We start from the raw sequence: 21,854 nt of genomic DNA on the forward strand, positions 1-21,854 counted from the left end.
AGGATTTGCCATTTTGGTTGGTGCCGTCAGGGGTTCTTGGAGCTATTATGCCAATAGCTCAGAAAGTATGGACTTGCGCAAAAAAAATTGTGCCGTCGTAAAGGGAGCTGCATGGACAATCTACCGAGTAAAATTTCGGAATGATCAGATTTGAGCTGTTAAACTTAACTTTATCCGAGTTTTGTGTGGGAGGTAGGTGAAGGAGTGGACCGATATAGCCCATATTTGAACCCGATATATGTCTGCGAAGTTTGGACCAAATGAATTGCTCCCTTCGAGAGTTATCGTTTACACCATTTTACAGGAAATTTTTGAACTTTTGTGGGGGAGGTACCGGAACGCGTGGACCGATGTGGTCCATCTTCGAAATTAAAATAAGTTTGGACAAAATATTACCATACCCAACATTTGGTTCGAATCGGTTGATCCTTTCGAGAATTATCGTGCACACCATCCAGAGAGACGGACGGACATGGCTAAATCGACTCCAAATTGTCTGAAACGAATTTCTTCCAAACATACTTGGGGTCTAAAACCGTTATTTCCATGAGGCATATATGAACGCTGAGGGTATAAATATGGGTTACACGTAAAAAATACTCGAATTCAAGAAGTTGATTGACATGAACCGAAAGCTTATCGTACTTTTAACAATAAAACCCTGAAATAAAAGCCCAGGTAAGGGAGAACTCTAGTCTTTTCATTTCTTAAAGTTTAGATGTTGCTTATGCAAACTCTAGACGGGACTGAACATAACCCAGTCTACGACAAAACCACTTTATACTACCTTCTGAAGCCGTTCCAGGTACAATCGGCTCAACGTTCCGGAACGACCAATATTCAATCTGCTCCTCCTAATCTCCAGCCTATAACATCCAGAACACCCTCTCCTACAACCGTGAGAAATTCCTATTATTCTCAACGAGCTGTCCAGGACGTTCAATGGTACTGTTCGGAGTGTAATCCGGAGGAACATAACATCCGTTCGGTGAAATGGCTGAAATAACTGGTACCTCATGAGGGGATTTACCACCTTGCGTTTACACAGTGATTGGAGTCCCGGCTTCATAGTCGCCTGTTGCCCCAACCCCCGAGCAACAACTAGCCTTCCATACAGCCATTCTTCCAATACTACAACTAGCACTCCGTCTAGTACTCCATCCGATAGTACACCTACTAGTGCCCATGCTAGTACTCCAGCTAGTTATCCTACTAGCTTTCCATACAGTTCTGCGACAAGCTTTCCGTTTAGTTTTCCATCCAACAGAGCTCCTACCAGTATCCATGCTAGTACTCTAGCTAATTATTCTACTAGCTATTCTTGTAGTTCTATGGTTAACCTTCCGCCTAGCTCTCTATCCTCTAGTAGTATCCATGCTAGTAGCACGACTAGTATTCTGACTATTCTTCTAGTTGTCGGTCCAAATGCTTATACTGTCCATTCCAGGCAACATCATGTTTAACAGGCTATTAACAATTCCATCCGCATATCCACGTAAGGGAACCCTTTGCAGTTGTCATCGCATGCTGCCGACATAGGTACCTCATTTAGATCATGCAATTCAATTGCAATGGTCTTAGAAATAATTTACTTGAGATCCGAAACTTTGTCCATGACAATAACATCCGAATTGCTGCACACCAAGAAGCCAAGAAACCAGCAATTGTTCCCCCTTATCTTCTGGGAACTATACCATCAACCGGCGGGATAGAGATGGACACTACGGTGGAGGTCTCGCGTTTGTCATTCAGCAGGGCGTCAGAAATACACAGACATCTCAACCTGCATCTCCTCATCCTGATCCTTGTCTAGAGGGGATAAAAACGCTTATCACGAGATTTTGTATTCCCAGCCACCGAACGATCCACCATGTGTGCTTATTGCGAGCCAGATGAATGCATCTGATTTCCCCTCTATCATTGAGGTTTTCTCTACGAGAATTACTGCCAGACGTTCTAGCTCTCCAAATATTTCCATCGTCCCTAACTACTTCCAGTGACATCTTGGCAAACGGAGGTCGGACTTAATTTAGGCCTACCCCCATGATCCAGAAAGGGTGAGAAGCTATTTAGGGAAACTATTCTCAAAGCGGTCCCAGGTGATGACCAAATTGAGCAGTTGAGTGCCGAGATTGATGTGAAAGTTCACGGGCGTACAGGCATCAACAGGTGGTCTGCAAAACTATAAGTGGGTACAGATGCAATAAAGACCTAATTCAACTTCATCCTGCAATCTCGGGTAGTGAGCAGCAACTACCCTGGCAAACACGTTTCATTCTGGTACAACTTCGTTCCGGAAATAGGAATGTTCTCAATTCCTATAGATAACATATTGGCAGTACCCTAAACAAATAACTTTCCTGCCTTCAAAGCCCTCATGATATATCGCATTTCCATTGCCCATATAACTCATTGAATTGACGCAGTTTCTCCGGCTGCGCATATCCAACATGTGCATGGAGCACACAAATAATTGGCATATTTCTCCTTCTCTTTTTCCCTTTTTTAGTTATATTCATCAGGAACCCCTGATTTCATCCGAACTATTACAACAGCAACTTTCATAATCGAAAATGTTGAACTTTTGTGATTGACGTACCATGATAAAATTATAAGGTATCGTAAAACGCCTGCGTCGTGGTTTCAATCTAATAAACTGTATCCGAATGACCCTAAGCCATATCGGTCCACTCTTTCTGGTACCTCCCCTCAAGAGTTCAGAAATGTTCGGAAAATTGTGTGCATGATAACTCTTGATGGTAGTGACCGATTTGGTCCATACTCTACACATCCCAATATATCTACCAAACATATATATATAAGGCTTGAATATGGACTATATATGGTCATATTCAAAAAAGTTTTACAATCGTTGAAGTTGAGGTTCACCATTTAATAAGTCGCGAACTGTTAATATATTTTATAAAATATGAATACATTTATATATATTGAAGTGTTTTAGCTACGATCTCATAATATGGACCATAACAAATAATTTTCGTGGAAGCTGCGCTGGTGGTAATATAAAAAAATGGGAAAAATGTGTTGAAGTTTACAAGTTTTTTTGTGTTCTTTCTTGATTTCTGGCCAAACCACGGAAAATTCAAACCTATGCTCAAAGAAAGAACTAAAGAATACCCCTTAGGCAATATGGTTCTAGTGTATGACTTTTCGATATATACACTGTATCCCCCTAAAATCGATGCTGACATTTTGAAGTTTTGATTTCAGTGTTTTTCGAATTTTTCTTATAATTATATGGTGCAACTAGATAATAATCGAAACTAGTTTATAGGATTGTAAAACTCGCGATTCCACGTCGTTCGATGTATATCTCATGAGTGTGCTCCGTACAGCTTCCTAGTAATAGAAGTCCAAAGGCGAAAATTTGGTCCGTAAATTTTCTGAAAAAACCTATTTTTTGGCTTTAAAATTTACAACTGTCGTACAGGTACCCCTGAACCCCGCGTGATTTTAGTTTTTTTACGTGCCGGATCTAATGAGCTCTTCCGCGGTCAAATCCATCCACTAAAACGCCGGATATAGATACCTTGAAAGTAGGAAAATCTGCAAAAATATATTTTGACAATTCCGCGAATTGAACCGCGATTTTCTTTGATTATTTTTACATAAATGTAATCCTTTATACGCGATTATTATATTTGCCAAAAAGGTGTGTCACAAATTACAAAGATTCGGGAGTAATATCCCTATTTATCCCAAAATAGAATGTGGTGGCACATCCGCAGTTCTTGACGAATCTGTCTAAAATAATTTATATTGACGTATTTTTAATAGGGGGCCATTGAAATCGGATGCACCTTATAATCATATGCACATCGCGTAATTTTTGCCCACTTGAAGGCTTTTTGAATAGTAAGATGCAACTGATGGCACACTTTGGCCGCTGAATGAAACATGGGAAAATCCATGCATATTGATAGACATGGACTCCCTGTATCCGAAAAGCACATGCACCCCAACTGATTTCAACGGATTCGCGAATTACACGCCTTTTAATTTTTGTGTTTTTTCTTTGGTTGTAATTTCAATATTACTCTCTACTTCTTATTTCTATAGCTTATCACAGAAAGCAAATATACTTTCACGATGACTAATTACTTTTCACGTAGAAGTTTAAGCAAAATACTTCAGGATTTGGATCGAAATTTAGCGAAATAATAGAATAACTCCCAACATTTATTTTTCAAATTTTTCGTATTTAACCAAAAATATATTTTTGAAATAATTTCTAACAATAAGTTTCCGTTGTTTGTTGTTGCTGTAATATGCAAGTTATAAACGCGATCTTTATAATTTTGGTCTCACATTTTTCTAGGCGTTGTCTAGATTCTGTACGTATTTTTAAATTATTTTTTTTAGAGATTTTTTGGACTTTGATTTAGAATAAATAAAATTTATTCCAAGATTTCTTCAATATTTCTTGATTTACCGCGAAAATAAAAATAAATTTAGCAACTATTTTAGCATCTACGGATAGATATCACATTCTGCTAACGATTCATATATACATGTTCTTATTACAACTCAATAGGAATTTTTAAATATTTTTTCTTTACAAGAGAGTAAAACCGCATATAACTTTTGAGTGCAGCATCCAATTTTGTGAACGCGAACAGATTTGAAACCACGATTTTTTTCTTAACCCATGCACGATGGGGCCAATGACAGGTTTTCGAGGCAACAAATCACTGGGGCAAGCTAGACCTTCCAAATTTTGTACAGATGTTTATAATGGGCTTAGAAACTAATATGCCAAATTTGGTTCATATCGGTTCATATATACATATAGCTCCCGTATATATGTTCGCCCGATTTCAAGCAATTGATGGACCAAACACGCAAATTCTGCCCAATTTTTATGCGATTTGGAAAATACCACGGAATTAGGACTACAAATAAGTTTGCCAAGTTATATTGAAATCGGTTCAGATTTTGATATTGCTCCCATATATATTTTCGCCCGATTTTAGGTATTTGGGCACCAATCCCGCTATGTATGTCCAATCTTGATGAAATTTGAAATGTGTGACGGATTTTGGTCTAGAAACATTTTTGACAAATCATATTGAAATCGGTTTAGAATTGGATATAGCTCCCATATATATGTTCGCCCGATTTCAGGCAAATGATTGACCAAGCATGCAAATTCCATCAAATTACAATAAAATTTGGAAAATGTTACGGAATTCGGACTACAAATAAGTTTGTTAATTTATATTGAAATCGGTTTAGATATAGAAATAGCTCCCTTATATACATATGTTCAAATTTCATGGTTTTGCCTGTGGTCTGTTATAAGTTAATAAAAAAAGGTGCCAAATTTAGTAAAAATCGGCTAAGATTCTGCCGCAAAAGCCAAGTTTGTCTTCGATATCTTTGAAATTATATATTTTTATATACGTCTATTAATTTTTTCCGAAATCCAATTCATAACATTAATGGGTTTCCGATTATTCTCCAACCAAAACATAAAAATGTCCATATTTTTTAATTTTATTACGACATCTGAAATCAGATTTTTATGAAAAGGCGCAGCTAGGCGCAGCTAATTTTTTCACAAAATGATAGTACACATTAATACCTTTCACCACATATATATAATATCCTAGATCTACCTAGATCTCAAAAGTTATACTCCAGAGAACACATGGATAACAAAGAAAAATACTCCAAAAAAGACATAACGTCTTAACTCAAAAATACATTTACCACACATAACATTTTTATTATTTGTTAACACTATCTTATTTTACATACCCATTGAAGAGCTTTCCATGTTTAAAAAATATAAAAATGTTGAAATGTTCTTTTTGGCGCCTAAAATGCTTTCACTACTTATTTATAATGAATGTCGGAAAATTATGCATAAGAAAATATGTCACCATTGCCAGATCAGTATGTCGCAATGTGATGTTACCAGATTGATTTATTTTTTTATTTTTAGTGATTCAGAGTGTTGGCAATCGAAATCCGTTATTATTTTTTCAAATTGTTCACTTCAAAAATTGACTTTTTGCCTCGAAAACCTGCTATTGGCCCCATCGTGCCATGTACCAAAAATGGCGGATGTGCTCGCCAAAAAAGTTTTTAATTTTTTTTCTATGTAATTGTAAAGGAAATTTGAAATTTACCATATGTCCACTCCTTCGGGTACCTCCAAAAATTTTGTATAAGTTCGCTTTAAGAACTGCTGTGGAATCACTTTGATTTTTGTTGAAGCAACTTTCATTCGCTGCCTCAATTACGATGCTAAAAGTTTTTTCAGGGACAAGTCCGTACTTCTTGAGAAAACAGCCCGAAAAGTGTAAAAACCCGACAAGTGGTCGTGATATCTATTGAGGGGAATGACACCCAAAATAAGACCCACTTTCAAAATGGAATATATCGGTTCATTCCTTTCGATACTTTCCACGCTAAACTTTTTGAGCTTCTATCCAAATCCATATTTTTGTCGGTTCATACGCCCAAAATTTTCAAAACCCCATAAATATATACGTTTCTTGGAAACAAATGTTTGAATTCACACAGGCTGAGGGTATATCTGTGTCGGCAAAGCCGACAGATCCTTTGTTACTTGTTTTAAGTTGACGTCTATCAAATGTTGGCCGCGTCTGCGTCTTAGACGGTCTGTCCCTAGAGTCCACTTTGCGCTGAATCGTTCGAGCATTTCGACTGGTAACTCATGTCCCAAGGCATGAATTGAAGCTGAATTTTTCGCATACACTTTAGACTTTACATAGTCTAAAGCGCTCGGTGCGTTGTGCGTTGCGTTACAACAACCACATGATAAACGTGTAAGTGAAGCCAAGTTTTTGAAAAACAACAATATGGCTGACGCATTTAAGTTAAACAGAATTTAACTGTTTTGGGACAACTTGTGTCCCAACGTGTCACTAAACGGACCGTATGTGCCGAGGGCTTTAAGCCCTTTAGTGTGTTTAGTGTGTTAAATTATGTTTAACTTTAATGCGTCAGCCACATTGTTGCTTTTCAAAAAACTTGGCATCACTTACACTTTTTTCATATAGTTGTTGTACCGCGACGCTCAACGCATCGTATGTGCCGAGGGCTTAACGGTGTGATATCACACAATCTTAGTGGCGAATTGATAGTCCCAAAAACTGAAATTGTGTGCTCATCGAAGTGTTTCCTTAATAAATCCGTTGATTGATGTCATGTGGGGAAGAAGCGTCGTCTCATTGAAACCAAAATGTAGCCGAGATCACGGGCTTTATTTTCAAGCATCCAATAGTCGGCTTTTATGGTGGCCAACGCCAAATAGTCGGCTATTATGGTAACCGATATCATTTTTGAAGCAATATGGACAGATGGTTCTATCAGCGGACAAACCACAGGAAACCGTTGTTTTTTTCTGGATGAAGTGACACCTCTTGAATCTTTTTAAGTTGCTCTTGACCTAAATGCGGCTACTTTCCTTGTTTACATACCCATTAATCCAGAAATGGGTCTCATCGCTGAACAAATTTTGGCTCGAAACACATTCCTCCATAAAAGTGAATTTTCGTAATAAAGTTTAACGATTTGCGAACATTGTTCAATCGTAAGTCTTTCCACGATAAAATGCCAAACAATACTAAACAAAAATAAAATGACAACATGTCATGTGTCCCACATGATCCGTCAAAAAAAGCCTATTGAAAAAAGTACCTTTAGTTGGATCACCATTTATAATCAGAACCCGCCAAATCAATCTAAATATAAAGCCAGAAATTGGTTAAAACCCAAACAAAGAGAGTTTTTATAAATTTCTGTGACAGACTCTGGCCCTACGAGCTCTCCCAGCAATCAGAGGAGAGGGAACTTATGTCGTTACACATCAAACTGTTATTCGATTCATGTGACTCCAAGATTTTTGCTGTGTTTGCCTTATTCCTTCTCCTAATAATTTTTTTTACACCCCTCGTTAACTGAATTTGATCGATTATAATATTAGCTTAGTTTGCCATTAACCAGTGTTTGACTTGAGGTAATACATACATTTTAAGTTTCTGCCAGCAACAGCAGTTAGCTAGCTAACATATCTAACATAAGTTCTAACATATTTGTTTAGCATTATCGCTGATGTTGATCATTATGAAAAGGAACAGATAATAGAAGAAAGAGGTTCTGTGGTTCATCTCAAGTTTAATTCTTCAATAGAACGCCAGCCACTATGCATTGGCAAATATGGTAGTGTGATGTGCGCCGCCATGGCTTCTGTGGTACGCAGTTGGAATTTGCAATGTAATGGATTGTTAAAGAAAAAGTTCAACTGATTCTAAAATGTTGTTGTGGAATGGAGAAGAAGCCTGCTTATTTCCTGGTTAGCCCACCATCTATGGCAAGCTAGATACATCTGTGCAAAAACTAACTATTGCTGGTTTTCAAAGATAAATATACTTTCTATCATCATCGTGGATATCTATTAACTGAGATCTTTTCAATGAAACTTGATGATGTTATGAAGAATCTTCTATGGTCGGTCGGTGGTTGGTTATTGCCTTACATGTTTGGTTAATTTGAGCAGTATTTTTTACTTCTAAAGAAATATGCCGAATCATTGTAATTTTGCTGGTTTTCAATGATTGTTTTTCATTTTTATACTTCGATTTTTTTTGCTTCTACGGGAAATTGATCTTCAATCTTAGGCGCATCATTGTTTAACTCGCTGTTTAACTCCATACACGAAAAACGTGCCACACATGTCATAATTGTTTGTTTTGCATCGTGCACGCAACTCAAATACTCTTACATACCATGTTAGATGGCCAGAGCCACATGAGTACATAGCTCTAGTGCACAGTGGTCATTATAAGGTGATTTTCTGTGGTCCCTCTTAATAGGTTCATGTGGGTGTCAGTTAGGCTCTTACTGACCACTGTACTATCTCTCACATGACATCGATATGTGTTCTTCTATTATCTATTATTATTCGGAATAGAATGAAGACCTTTTGTCGGAAAGTGCCCACCCATACATTCCGAAACCCGCGCTGCATTAGCAACATAGTTAACTAATGTAAAAACACGCACGCATTTCATAAAAAAACAAACTGTGATGGCGCAAAACGTTTTATTAGCGCCGCCTTGCACCAAAAAGCAAGCCTGAATGCAATGGCATTCATTCACAGCTTTAAACAGCTGTGGCATGCTGCCAATAATGTGTGTCAGCAACACAAACAAAATGCGAACAACATTGGCGGCAACATCTTGAAGCAGCGAGAAAATACATGCCAATTTTATTTTGAAAGCAGTAATTTGTTGTTAAACACCCCCGCAACTCCCGGTCGATGGGTGAAGTGGTAACAAGTTGTTGAAAGAGTTTGTGTGTAACTTTGGCGGCGGAGGTAGCAGAAGTGCAACAAAATCGTGTAAATCTTTGTGTTTTCTATTTGTTTTTGTGAGCAGCTTTGGCTGACAATAGCGAAACATGTGTAATTCGTAAATTAACTTGTGTTTGGGTCACCAACGACTTAATTATAAGTGGCTCTTAATGTTGCTGGGAAGTTATTACAAAACGCCTTATTGTTTAGTTGTTATACTTTACTTTTCAGTTTAGTGGCGTGTAATTCAATGGGTAATGAGGTTGCTTGAGCTTTGCGTTGGCGGGTTTGGAATACAATAGTTTATATTGCAATATTTTGCAGTGGGCGAAAGATTTGACATTTGATGAATTATTAATGGGAAACTAAAGAAATTCAATCGACTCTCAAATAATACCCAGCGAAGCAAATATAACTAGACTCCGAAGAAAAAATAGGGTCAGTAATTCATTCTTGAAAAAATTGTTATAACTATGAAGAACATGAAACGAACTTTAATAAAACTCCTCCCTAATACTCATTGTCCCAAAAAGTATTTTAAATCTAAGAACCCAAAATCCGCACCTGTGACTTAAGTACATATGCATATTCTTATGAGGTTCCCCATGATCTTTAATGTTTTCACATTACATGAATTTGATTGTCAACACCAAATACCACATATTGCTGGTCATAACAAAAATAACAATCATGCCGAGCGGTGACAGGAAACATTTCATTTTATGGTCAAGTTTTTCTTTGGCCACAATACCAAAAATGAGGTTAATAAAATCAGACCATTAGAAAAACCGCAAATATTTTATGAAACCGACAAAAAATCTAATGACACTTAAGTTCCTTAAAAATAATGTTTATTGTTTTTGTACTTACTTATAGTGCAACGGCAACCAGCCATCATACAATTGTAGCTGGCGATCAGGAAATTTGTCTTTGCCTCCTTCACCGAATATATCATTGTCCGGTGGTATATCACCAACAGGCGCCACCTCTTCATTGTTATATTTCGATTTTGGTAGTGGCATACCCAACATACTGGCTGTGGCTAGGTGATTATCCGTTGAAACTGACGTGTGACCATTTGTGCAGCTGTAAAAGAGAGAAGTGTGGGGCAAATATGAGATAAGAACACACCTTTAAGGGTTTGTTTGGCAAGTGGAAATAAATATTTGAAAAAAGCACGCACAAAAATGTAGGTGAATGTAATTTGAAACCAGTGATTTTCAACACTCCTTCATGGTAGTAAATTAAGAAAAAAAAGTTAAAAATAGACATACAGTTTGTCATAAAAGAATTTTGGCAAAAAATATTCATAAATACATATAATAAAATATAAAATACATAATATAAAATACAAAATATATAAAAAATCAAATATAAAATGTAAAATATAAAATTTAAAATATAAGATATAAAATATAATATATAAAGTAATATAGAATATAAAAAATTGAAATATAAAATAAAAAATATAAAATTTAAAATATAAAATTTAAAACATATAATAAAAAAATGAAATATAAGATATACTGAGAGTAGTTATTGTATTGATGTTTTTGGAACCGCTCATGACAGTTTGGGCTAGGTTACTGTTATGAATAATTTAAATTAAACAAGTAAAAAAGGGTCAGTCGACTTTGCCGACAGAGGTATACCCTCAGCCAATGTGAATTGAAACTTTCATCTACGGACCAGAGGTCCGCAAAATGCATATAAAAGGCACACTCTAATGCCTTTTCCCAAAAGCGAATAGTGCAGTGCCTTGCATATAAAAAATATGAATGTGCAAAAAGCAGATTCACCCCAAAAAATGATTCACTGCTTTAGTGCATGCTTGCTTGCTTTTACATTTGTATTCACACGATTCGCAAATGCAGTATGCACAATACTGCATACCACCACACAGTATCGCACCATCTTCTGTTTGAATAAATGCCATTTGCCAAATTTCGCTTTTTCTTTGAGTTTCTTTAATAATAGAATAAACTAAACTAGTAATTGTTTTTATTGTCTCAACATTAATTTTTTTATGTTTATTAACATGTAAATTTGACCAGAAATATCTACTGCTTTTTGTAATGCAACGTGTTTTTTCGAAGGCAGCGTGCAAAAAAATAGGCAACGAGCTTTTGTATTGTGTTGTGTGTGTGCAATTGGCACACACTCATGAAAGTAAAGGCAAAGCAAGCAATAGCATTAAACAGAGGTGGCAATAGCAAGCAATGAAAAAAGCACGAAATCGCGAATATGCATTAAAAGCGAGTGGCATTTTGCGGACCTCTGCTACGGACAGATAGATTGTATTTAGCGTCTCTTTAGAATTTTGTGGCCCTTTTTCAACATTTGAACTTGCCGACCAAAATGTGGATTAGGAATTAACACAAATGTTGAACTTTTATGGGGGAGGTACCCTTAGGGAGGACTGATATGGACCATTTTAGAAGTTAAACTAAATTTTGACAAAATATTAGGAGATCCAAAGTTTGGACCAAATTGGTTACGCCGTTCAAGTGATATCGCCCTAACATATTAGTGACAATTTTTAAATATTGGGGAGAAGTACCGGAAGTTGGGGACCGGTATTGCCCCATGAAACTAAGTTTGGATAAAATATGACGAAGACCAAATGTTGCACCAAATCGGTAGAACAAGTCGAGAGCCACATATGGTGGCATAGGCCTTTTTACACCTTTCGGGATGTTTTCCCTGAAAAAACTTTTACCGTCGTAATAGAGGCAGCGAATGCAAATCGCTTCAACAAAAATCAAAGTGATTCGAGAACAGGTCTTAAAGTGAACTTATCCGAATTTTTGTGTGGGAGGTACCCAAGGAGTGCACAAATATAGTCCATATTCGAACCTGATCTATATCTGGTAGATATATTAGGATGTGCAAAGTATGGATTACATCGGTCGCTCCCTTCAAAATTTATCGTGCGCACAATTTTTCCGAACATTTTTGAACTTTTGTGGGGGAGGTACCTGAAGGAGTGGACCGATATGACATATCTTCGAATTTAAACTATGTTTGGACAAAGTATTACGAAGGCCAAATTTTGGACCAAATTGCAGATCCGTTCGAGATTTATCTTGCGCTCCAAACACTACACACGGTGTCATAGGGGTTTTTGCACCTTTCAGGCTATTTTCTCAGGAAGTATGGACTTGCCCCTTATGAAACTTGCACCGTCGTATGGGGTAAAGCGAATATAAGTTGCTACAACAAAAATCAAAGCGATTCGAGAGCAGGTCCTAAACTGAACTTTTCCAAAATGTTATGTGGGAGGTAACCGAAGGAGTGGACCGATTGAGTCCATATTTAAACTTCATCTAAGTCTGGTAGAACTTTCACGATGTACAAAGTGTGGGCCAAATCGGTTACTCCCTTCAAGAGTTATCGTGCTCACAAATTTTCCCAACATTTTCTAACTTTTGTGGGGGAGGTACCGGAAGGAGTGGACCGATATAACCCATATTCGAACTTAAACTAAGTTTGGGCAAAATATTATAAATATTGAACCGAATCGGTTGCTCCGTTCGAGAGTTATCGTGCGCACCAGCCAGCCAGTCAGACGGACAGACGGACGGACGTGGCTAAATCAACTCCAAATTGTCTGAAAGACATTTCGTCCAAACATACTTGGGGTCTAAAACCATTATTTCGATGAGGCACATTTTCATCGTATCAAAGTGTATATACCCTCCTTAGCTTAAAGGCTGAGGGTATAAAAATCTGACATTTAAAACATAAAATATAAAATTTAAAAAATAAAATATAAAATATAAGATATAAAATATAACATATAAAATATAAAATTTAAAATATAAACTGTAAAATATGAAATACAAAATATAAAATAATATAAAATATAAAATATACAATAGAAAATAAAAAATATAAAATTTAATATATTTATATAAATAACCAGTAAGGAAAGGATCAAAGTCGGGCGGGGCCGACTATATGATACCCTACACCACTGTGAATATGTAAAATATAAATCGGAGCTATATCCAGATCTTTACCGATTTTGATATAATTTGGCACATTTATTTCCAGACCGAATTCAGTCACACATTCCAACTATCATTGAAATCGGACTTATATAGCGTGTTTGGAGCAGCAAATACGCCAAATCGGCCGAAAATATATATGGGTGCTATATACAAATCTGAACCGATTTCGATATAATTTGGCACATTTATTTCTAGACTGAATTCAGTCACACATTCCAAATTTCATCGAAATCGGAAATATACAGCGTGTTTGGTACAGAAAATACGTGAAATCGGTCGAAAATATATATGGGAGCTATATCCAAATTTGAACCGAGTTCTATATAATTTGGCATACTTATTTCTAGACCGAATTCAGTCAAACGTTCCAAATTTCATCAAAATCGGATGTATATAGCGTGTTTGGTGCAGCAAATACGTGAAATCGGGCGAACATATATATGTGAGCTATATCCATATCTGAAACGATTTCCATATAATTTGGCACACTTATTTCTAGACCGAATTCAGTCAGACATTCCAAATTTCATTGAAATCGGACATATATAGCGTGTGTGGTACACAATATACGTGAAATCGGCCGAAAATAAATATGGGAGCTATATCCAAATCCGAACCGATTTCGATATAATTTGGCACACTTATTTATAGACCGAATGCAGTCAAACACTCAAAAGTTCATCAAAATTGGACATACATAGCGTGTTTGGTGCAGCAAATACATGAAATCGGGCGAAAATATATATGGGAGCTATATCGAAATCTGAACCGATTTTCACTAAAAGCAATAGCGTTCTTCCTATGGCTAAAAAAGTTGTAGTCCTATAAAAATCAAATGTCGTTCGTTGGTAATGGCATCAGTTGAGAATGGCTGGACCGATTTGGATAATTGATTTTTTTTAAATGTTCGTCACAAACCAACTTAGGTTTTTATGCAAATAAAATTTGACCAAGCCCACTTTTTTCAATTTTAATATTTTCTACAAGAACTACTGAACTGATTTTCCTGAAATTGTCAGGGAATGGGAAGGGTGACGTAGGGCATGAAAGATACCAAGGAACGGTCCTGACCGGCTTTAATATGGCAAAGTCCAGGATTTATCTTGGTCCCTCTTTCATCTCAAGTGGACACTGACATCCCCGTGGTGTCACCTGGGGTAGCTGCCTTTAACACCCGTTAAAGGTAGTGAGCTAAAATGTGCCGCCCGTTCACCCATAAGAACGTTAAAAAATTAAAAAGCAGCACCAGATTTCAACATCTCGACATCCATAAGGGCACCTGGCTGTCTCCAGATCAGAAAACAAGAAATCAAATTGATCACGTTGTGATAGATGGAAGACATTCATCGAGTGTGATGGATGTGCGCTCGTTCCGAGGAGCAAACATAGACTCGGACCACTACCTTGTTTCAGCAATGATACATACCAGATTAAACGTAGCAAACAAAGTGCGAACAGGCACAACACGGAAGTTGGACATCAGTAAGGGGTAGTTTACACTATATGTAAATGTCATATGACATGAAATTTTCCATTGTTATATATTCGCTAATATGTGCAATATTGGAGATTTTCCTTACGCCATTTAATCTGTGGGCCCACACCAGCAAAAATGTAAAAAAACTACATCTCCACATTGCCTCCGAGGGTAGATATGGAATAGTTTTTTCGTGTCATATGACATTGATAGATAGTGTAAACTACCTCTAAGCTGCAATCACAACAGATAGCCACAGCATATTCCACTCAACTAGCCCAATTGCTTAATGAGAGCACTCCTTGTCCCGATAACATAACAACACAATGGCAAAATATTGCCCACTCCATGCAAACAGCCGTCAAATCCATACTTGCCAGAGACCTCCACCAAGGAATCCATGGTATGATCAGGAATGTCGTGCTGTCGGAAGAAAAGGAGAGAGGACAAACGTCTTTTCCGCAGGAAAAAGAGAGAGATGGAAAAGCGGGAGTGTGAAAAAATAGAGATGTACAATGAATGTACACCGCGCAGCCAAGATGAGGTAAAGACAGCAATAAATCGGCTGAAGAATAATAAGGCAGCAGGAGCCGATGGCTTACCAGCCGAGATGTTCAAAACCGGAGGCGACACGCTCATAAGGTGTATTCATCAGCTAGTTAGCACCTTGTGGCAGGAAGAACGAGTACCCGACGATTGGAACCTGAGTATCCTGTGTCCCGACCACAAGAAGGGAGATACGGATTTATGCTCTAACTTTAGGGACATAAGTCTACTCCCTATTGCCTACAAGACCGTGTCAGGGATATTGTGCGAACGACTAAAGCCCATGGTGAATGAAATAATTGGACCATACCAATGCGGCTTTAGAACTGGCAAGTCCACCATTGACCAGATATTTACCCTGCGGCGAATCCTGGAGAAGACCTAAGAGATGCAGATCGACACCTACCACCTTTTTGTCGATTATAAAGCAGCCTTCGACAGCCCGCTGCGTTTAAAGGTATTCCAAGCCATGTCTGAATTTGGTATCTCCGCAAAGCTCATCTGGCTTTGTAAAATGACTTTAACTGACATGAGGTCCTCAGTTAAAATAGGAAAGAACCTCTCCGAAGAGTTTTGTACCAAAATATGTTTCAGAAAAGGAGACAGCCTTTCGTGTGATCTCTTCAACATTCTGCTGGAAAAGGTTATACGAGAGGCAAACGTCAAAAGAAGTGGCACAATCTACACCAATAGTCACATGTTACTTGCTTATGCTGATGATATAGACATCATGGGTCGATCAGTAAAAGAAGTAACTGATACCTTTATAAAGGTCGAAGGAGAATCTGCTAAAGTGGGTCTGGCGGTAAACGGTGAGAAGACCAAGTTAATGGTGTCGAGGCGTCCATTGAGCTCGGACCAAGTGTGGAAGTTGGTTCCTATAATTTTGAGGTAGTAAAAGACATCGTCTACCTCGGCACCTCCGTAAACACAGTTGTGAAATAAAAGGAAGATTTGTATTGGCCAACAGATGCTACTTTGGTTTAAGTAAGCCGTTTAAAAACAAAGCCACATCTTTTTAAACAAAAATAACGCTCTACAAAACACTGATACTAACCGTGCTGATGTATGGCTTCGAAGCCTGGGTATTTGGGCAAGCAGACATGACAGTGCTTTGTGTGTTTCAGAGAAAAATTCTTCGAAAGATCTACGGACCAATCTGCGTTGACGGTGAATATCGACGTCGCATGAACCACGAGCTATATCTGCTATACAACGACATCAATATAGTTAAACGCATTGAGATGCAGCGATTGCGTTGGCTAGGCCATATAATAAGAATGAAGCGATGATGAACCCACTAAAAATGCGTATAAGTACGAACCGCTTGGCGGTGCACGCAGAATTGGTAGGCCAAGGAATAGATGGCTCAAACAAGTGGATGAAGAGATGAAAAGGCGCGGTATTCCAGAAAGAGAAGCAATAGACAGAGAGAATTGGAGATCTTTTCTTAGTTCGGCCTATGGAACAAATGTTCTCTAATGGGCCAGCAAAGTAAGTAAGTAAAGTATAAAATGAAAATATAAAACATAAGATATAAAAATATAAAATAAAATATAAAAATAGAAAATAAAACTAAAAAAAAAAAAATATAAAATAAAAATTTTTAAAAAACATAAAAATCGAACTTTTTTAATTTCGGCGGGCCCTCCGCTTTATTTATTTTCTGGATATTATGACCGTATTGATTTGTTACTAAAAAGTGGTTTTCACCGGGCTGATTGGGTCAAAGTGGTGATGGAATAAATAAAACTAATTTATTTCATGTTCAACTCAACGTTTCGTTGGCGACTTTCCAACTTCTTCAGGAGTTTTTATTTGAAAATTAATTAGTTTTCTATCGCATTTCCAATAAGTATTATTCTTAATATGTAAAAAAACGGGACTTCACAACACAGATTTGTATCATTTAGAAAAATAATTACTAGTAATGTATAAAAAATATTGCAGCAAATCCTTAACCTAAATCACAGAACTGTATAAACTTTATACAGTTCTGTGATTTAGGTTAAGGATTTGCTGCAATATTTTTTATACATTACTAGTAATTATTTTTCTAAATTTTTTACATATTAAGAATAATACTTATTGGAAATGCGATAGAAAACTAATTAATTTTCAAATAAAAACTCCTGAAGAAGTTGGAAAGTCGCCAACGAAACGTTGAGTTGAACATGAAATAAATTAGTTTTATTTATTCCATCACCACTTTGACCCAATCAGCCCGGTGAAAACCACTTTTTAGTGATAAAAATCGATCTTTTTCATAACTTGGCTATAATTGGTGTCGAATAAAAGAGGTATGGATCTATTAGTACTTCTTCTATATTATTAAAAAAATCTTTGATATTCGTACTTACCCCGTTGTCATTGTGCTTGCTGTTATAAAATATGTAATGCCCACACTAAAGATGAGAATCAATAAGGCGATGATGAACGAGCATACGGCACACATTTTCGATACAAATATACCCGATGGCCGGCCATTGAAGACATATTTTTGGCCATTTTTTGTTTTCAGTTGCCCTCCTGCAAAGAAAAAAAAAGAAGAAAAAACGCACTATGAGAAACAGGAAATTTTCTAAAGACACAACAAATGTGATTTGGTCAATTGAAAACTCATAATTCATAATTTAAATCAATTGTTTATGAAGTCATAGCTGTTAACGCAGCTTTAGACCATTTTATGTTTTGTAGGTTATTTACTTTTTTATGACCAACATTTTTATTTTTGCATTATTTTTATGGCGTCAACTCTATTCGCATTTTCAATTGAAGTTTTATTAGAAAATCGTCTAATGTGGTGGACTGGCAGTTGGGTTGATCGAGTGGCCAGTTAAATTTTTTATTGAAAATGGCATTATTGTCTGCTTGTTTCAATAAAAACTCAATATAGCAAAAGAAACAACATTTGAGAAATGCTTTGGCTGCTTAATTGTGTTCAGTGATAAAAATGCATTTTTATTGTTTTAAGATTTTTTCCAGTTTGGAATTTATTTCTTGGAATTTTGTAGAGAATTAGAAAACTAAGCTGTTAGGTTTTATTGTAAAGAAAGTTGTAAACAAGTTTTAATTAAAGTTCAAGAGACCACGGTATGTACATGTGATCTTTGGGTGGGCCATCTAAAGAGGAATTTTGGCCGCCTGACTTTAAGAATGAACATCAGTAATACAGAGGCAGTTATGTCGCATTATTGTCGGGATTCATGGAAGATTTCAAAATATTGATATTATATTGACATTTAAAATGTCCAATTTGAGGCATATTAAAAAAAATTTTATATTTTTTCGTTTTTCGCTGCTTTTGGAACGAAAATAATTATTTTCTTCTTTCTGGAGTGGTCTTTAAAATCCAACGACCTTCGTAGCTGTTTAAGGGTTACAGAAATGCTTGCTACCGAAACAATGACTGCTTAAATTTAAAGAATTTTCTATTTCAACATTCCCCCAACTCTTTAGTCATTTACCAAAGAAAAGGGTACATAAACCTTACTTCAACACCACAGAAAAGTGTTTTGTCATCTTAATAAAATATCAACAGAAAAAAGGCAAAACAAAATTAAGAAGCGTCAATTTGTCAGCCTTTTGCTACTGTTTCCCAGAAACACAATTGGTGAGTGCCGCATTTGTACGGGATTTAATTTTATGGCGTCGTACTTAACGAGCGAACAACTGTGCAACAATGAAATGCAAAGCAATTAACCCATTTTGTTTCCATTTCTTCTGTCCACTTAAGAGATCACTTTAATTTAGGCCACAAGAGCCTAGCATTCATTGTTGACTCTCTAAAGAAAGAAAAACAAAACAACAACAGAGTCATAAATGTCCCACCAATGAGCGAGCGTACAAACGAACGATTGTTTGCCTTCTTTCAATTCTCAAGAATCTGATCAAATTATACAAGTCACAGATTTCTAGTCGTTGCTGGTGATTTTGTTGTTGTTGCCTGGAAGTGGTGCTAAGCCATGAGGAACCAACAACATCTAAAGAGTCAATTCTTTGTTCTGTCGTTACTTCGCAAGAATTTTATGCTAAACACGTGGGTACCTTATATACGTGCCCACTTTTTTTTAACTATCCGCAATGAATGGATGGCTAAAGTAAAAGGTTTTAGCATGCACACTTTCATCGTTAGGGATGGCGAATGGGAGTATTCAAAAGTGACTAGATATTCCATAAGGAGAACTAATGATTTTCTGTAAGATCACTTGGTCATCTAGAGTAGACTTCCTAGATGACCAAGTGCCTTTTGGTCTTTCTGGAGAAATCGTTTGGTCTTCATGAGGAAAATTATTTGAACGTCGTGATCTTCTTATGGAAGATCACTAGATCTTCTATTGGAAGATCGCTCGGTCATCTTAAGGAAGATCTATAGATCTTCTTATGAAGATCGCTTGATTGTCTCACTTGGTTCTCTTAGGGAACACCACTTGGTCTTCTTAGGGAATTATTTGGTCTTTATGATGCAGATAAATTGAACGAAATTAATTGAAGATAACTTGTTCTTCTTACGGAACATCATTCATTAATTTAAGAAATACCACTCGATCTTCTTAAGGAAGAAGACATGATCATCTTGAGGAAGATTATATGTCTTGCGGTTTTTGGGAAAGATCACTTGAACTTCTTGGGAAAAATCCATTATCAGCTTGAGGCGGATCACATGATCTTCGTAGGGAAGATCACATCATCTTTTTGGGGAAGATCATATAATCTTTTTGAGAAGATCACATATTTTTATAATGAGAATATCATGATCCTTTTGAGGAAGAAGATATGATCTTCTAGAGGAATATAACTTTGTCTTCTTGGAAGATCACTTGTTCTTCTTATGGAAGATCGCATGATCGTTTAAGGAATGATGATCTTCTTGGGAAAGATATCTTGACAGATCACTTGGGGCAGATCACTTGATCATCTTGAGGAGATCACATCATCTTCGTGAGAAGAGAATCTTGATGAGAATCACATTGTCTTCATGATTAAAAAGTTGTGACTATCTTGAGTATGAAGCTATGATCTTCCTGAGAAAGAATACGTGATCTTTTTGAGGGAGATCACATGAGGACTTGGGAAGGAATACAGGATAATTTTGGGGAAGATCACATGGTCTTCTTAAGAAATATTACTTGATCATCTTGGGGAAGATAACTTGATCTTCTTCACGATCTTCACGTGAAGAAGAATCATGATCTTTGTGCGGAAGACCACTTGATATTTGTGGGGGAAGATCACTTGATATTCTAATGTATATCATTTGTTTTTTTTTTGGAACTTCTTATGGAAGATCTCTTGATCTTCTCATGGAAGATCGCTTGATCTTCTTATGGAAGATCGTTTGATCTTCTTATGGAAGATCTCTTGATCTTCTTAATGAAAATAACTTGATCTTCTTGTGGAAGATCGCTTGATCTTATTATGGAAGATCGCTTGATCTTAGGAAGATCACTTGATCTTATTATGGAAGATCACTTGTTATTCTTATGGAAGTTCGCTTGATCTTCTTATGGAAGATCGCATGATCTTCTCATGGAAGATCACGTGATCTTCTTATGGAAGATCGCATGATCTTCTCATGGAAGATCGCTTGATCTTCTTATGGAAGATCACTTGTTTTTCTTATGAAGGATCACTTGATCTTCTTATGGATGATAACTTGATCTTCTTATGGAAGATCACTAGATCTTCTTATGGAAGATCACTTGGTCTTGTTATGAAAGTCCCTTGGTCTTCTTATGGAAAATCGCATGATCTTCTCATGGAAGATCGCTTGATCTTCTTATGGAAGATCACTTGATTTTCTTATGAAGGATCACTTGATCTTCTTATGGAAGATCACTAGATCTTCTTATGGAAGATCACTTATGGAAGATCGCTTGATCTTCTTATGGAAGATCGTTTAATCTGCTTATGGAAGATCTCTTGATCTTCTTAATGAAAATAACTTGATCTTCTTGTGGAAGATCGCTTGATCTTATTATGGAAGATCACTTGATCTTATTATGGAAGATCACCTGTTATTCTTATGGAAGATCGCATGATCTTCTTATGGAAGATCACTTGATTTTCTTATGAAGGATCACTTGATCTTCTTATGGAAAATCACTTGATCTTCTTATGGAAGATCACTTATGGAAGATCACTTGATTTTCTTATGAAGGATCACTTGATCTTCTTATGGAAGATCACTTAATCTTCTTATGGAAGATCACTTGATCTTCTTATGGAAGATCACTTGATCTTCTTATGGAAGATCACTTGATTTTCTTATGAAGGATCACTTGATCTTCAATTTATCTACTTATGGAAAATAGCTTGACCTTCCTATAAAAAGATCAAATGATTTTTTTGGGAAGATCACATGATTTCTCACATGATGTTTTGAAGGAAGATTGGGTAGTCTTTTTTTAGGGAGGTCATATGATATTTTTATATAAGATCAATTTAGTTTCTTATAGCATATCGCAAGATC

The 21,854-nt window shown here is 36.6% G+C and overlaps 1 protein-coding gene across 22 annotated transcripts in view; it reads right to left on the minus strand.

The window, feature by feature from the left end:
• The window catches only part of LOC141389784 (aminopeptidase N), a 332,473-nt gene that overhangs the window by 36,043 nt on the left and 274,576 nt on the right, over nt 1-21,854 (minus strand). For all 22 annotated transcript variants that reach the window (XM_073961852.1, XM_073961840.1, XM_073961857.1 and 19 more), the window contains 2 exons: nt 17,743-17,911; nt 10,217-10,432 (listed from right to left, as the gene is read on the minus strand). In XM_073961852.1, the coding sequence (XP_073817953.1) occupies nt 10,217-10,432; nt 17,743-17,911 (385 nt within the window). The remainder of the gene's footprint in view (nt 1-10,216; nt 10,433-17,742; nt 17,912-21,854) is intronic.

This window comes from Musca autumnalis, unplaced genomic scaffold, assembly GCF_047663935.1.
Source record: "Musca autumnalis isolate F117 unplaced genomic scaffold, ASM4766393v1 scaffold_1, whole genome shotgun sequence".
Classification (NCBI taxonomy): Eukaryota; Metazoa; Arthropoda; class Insecta; order Diptera; family Muscidae; genus Musca; species Musca autumnalis.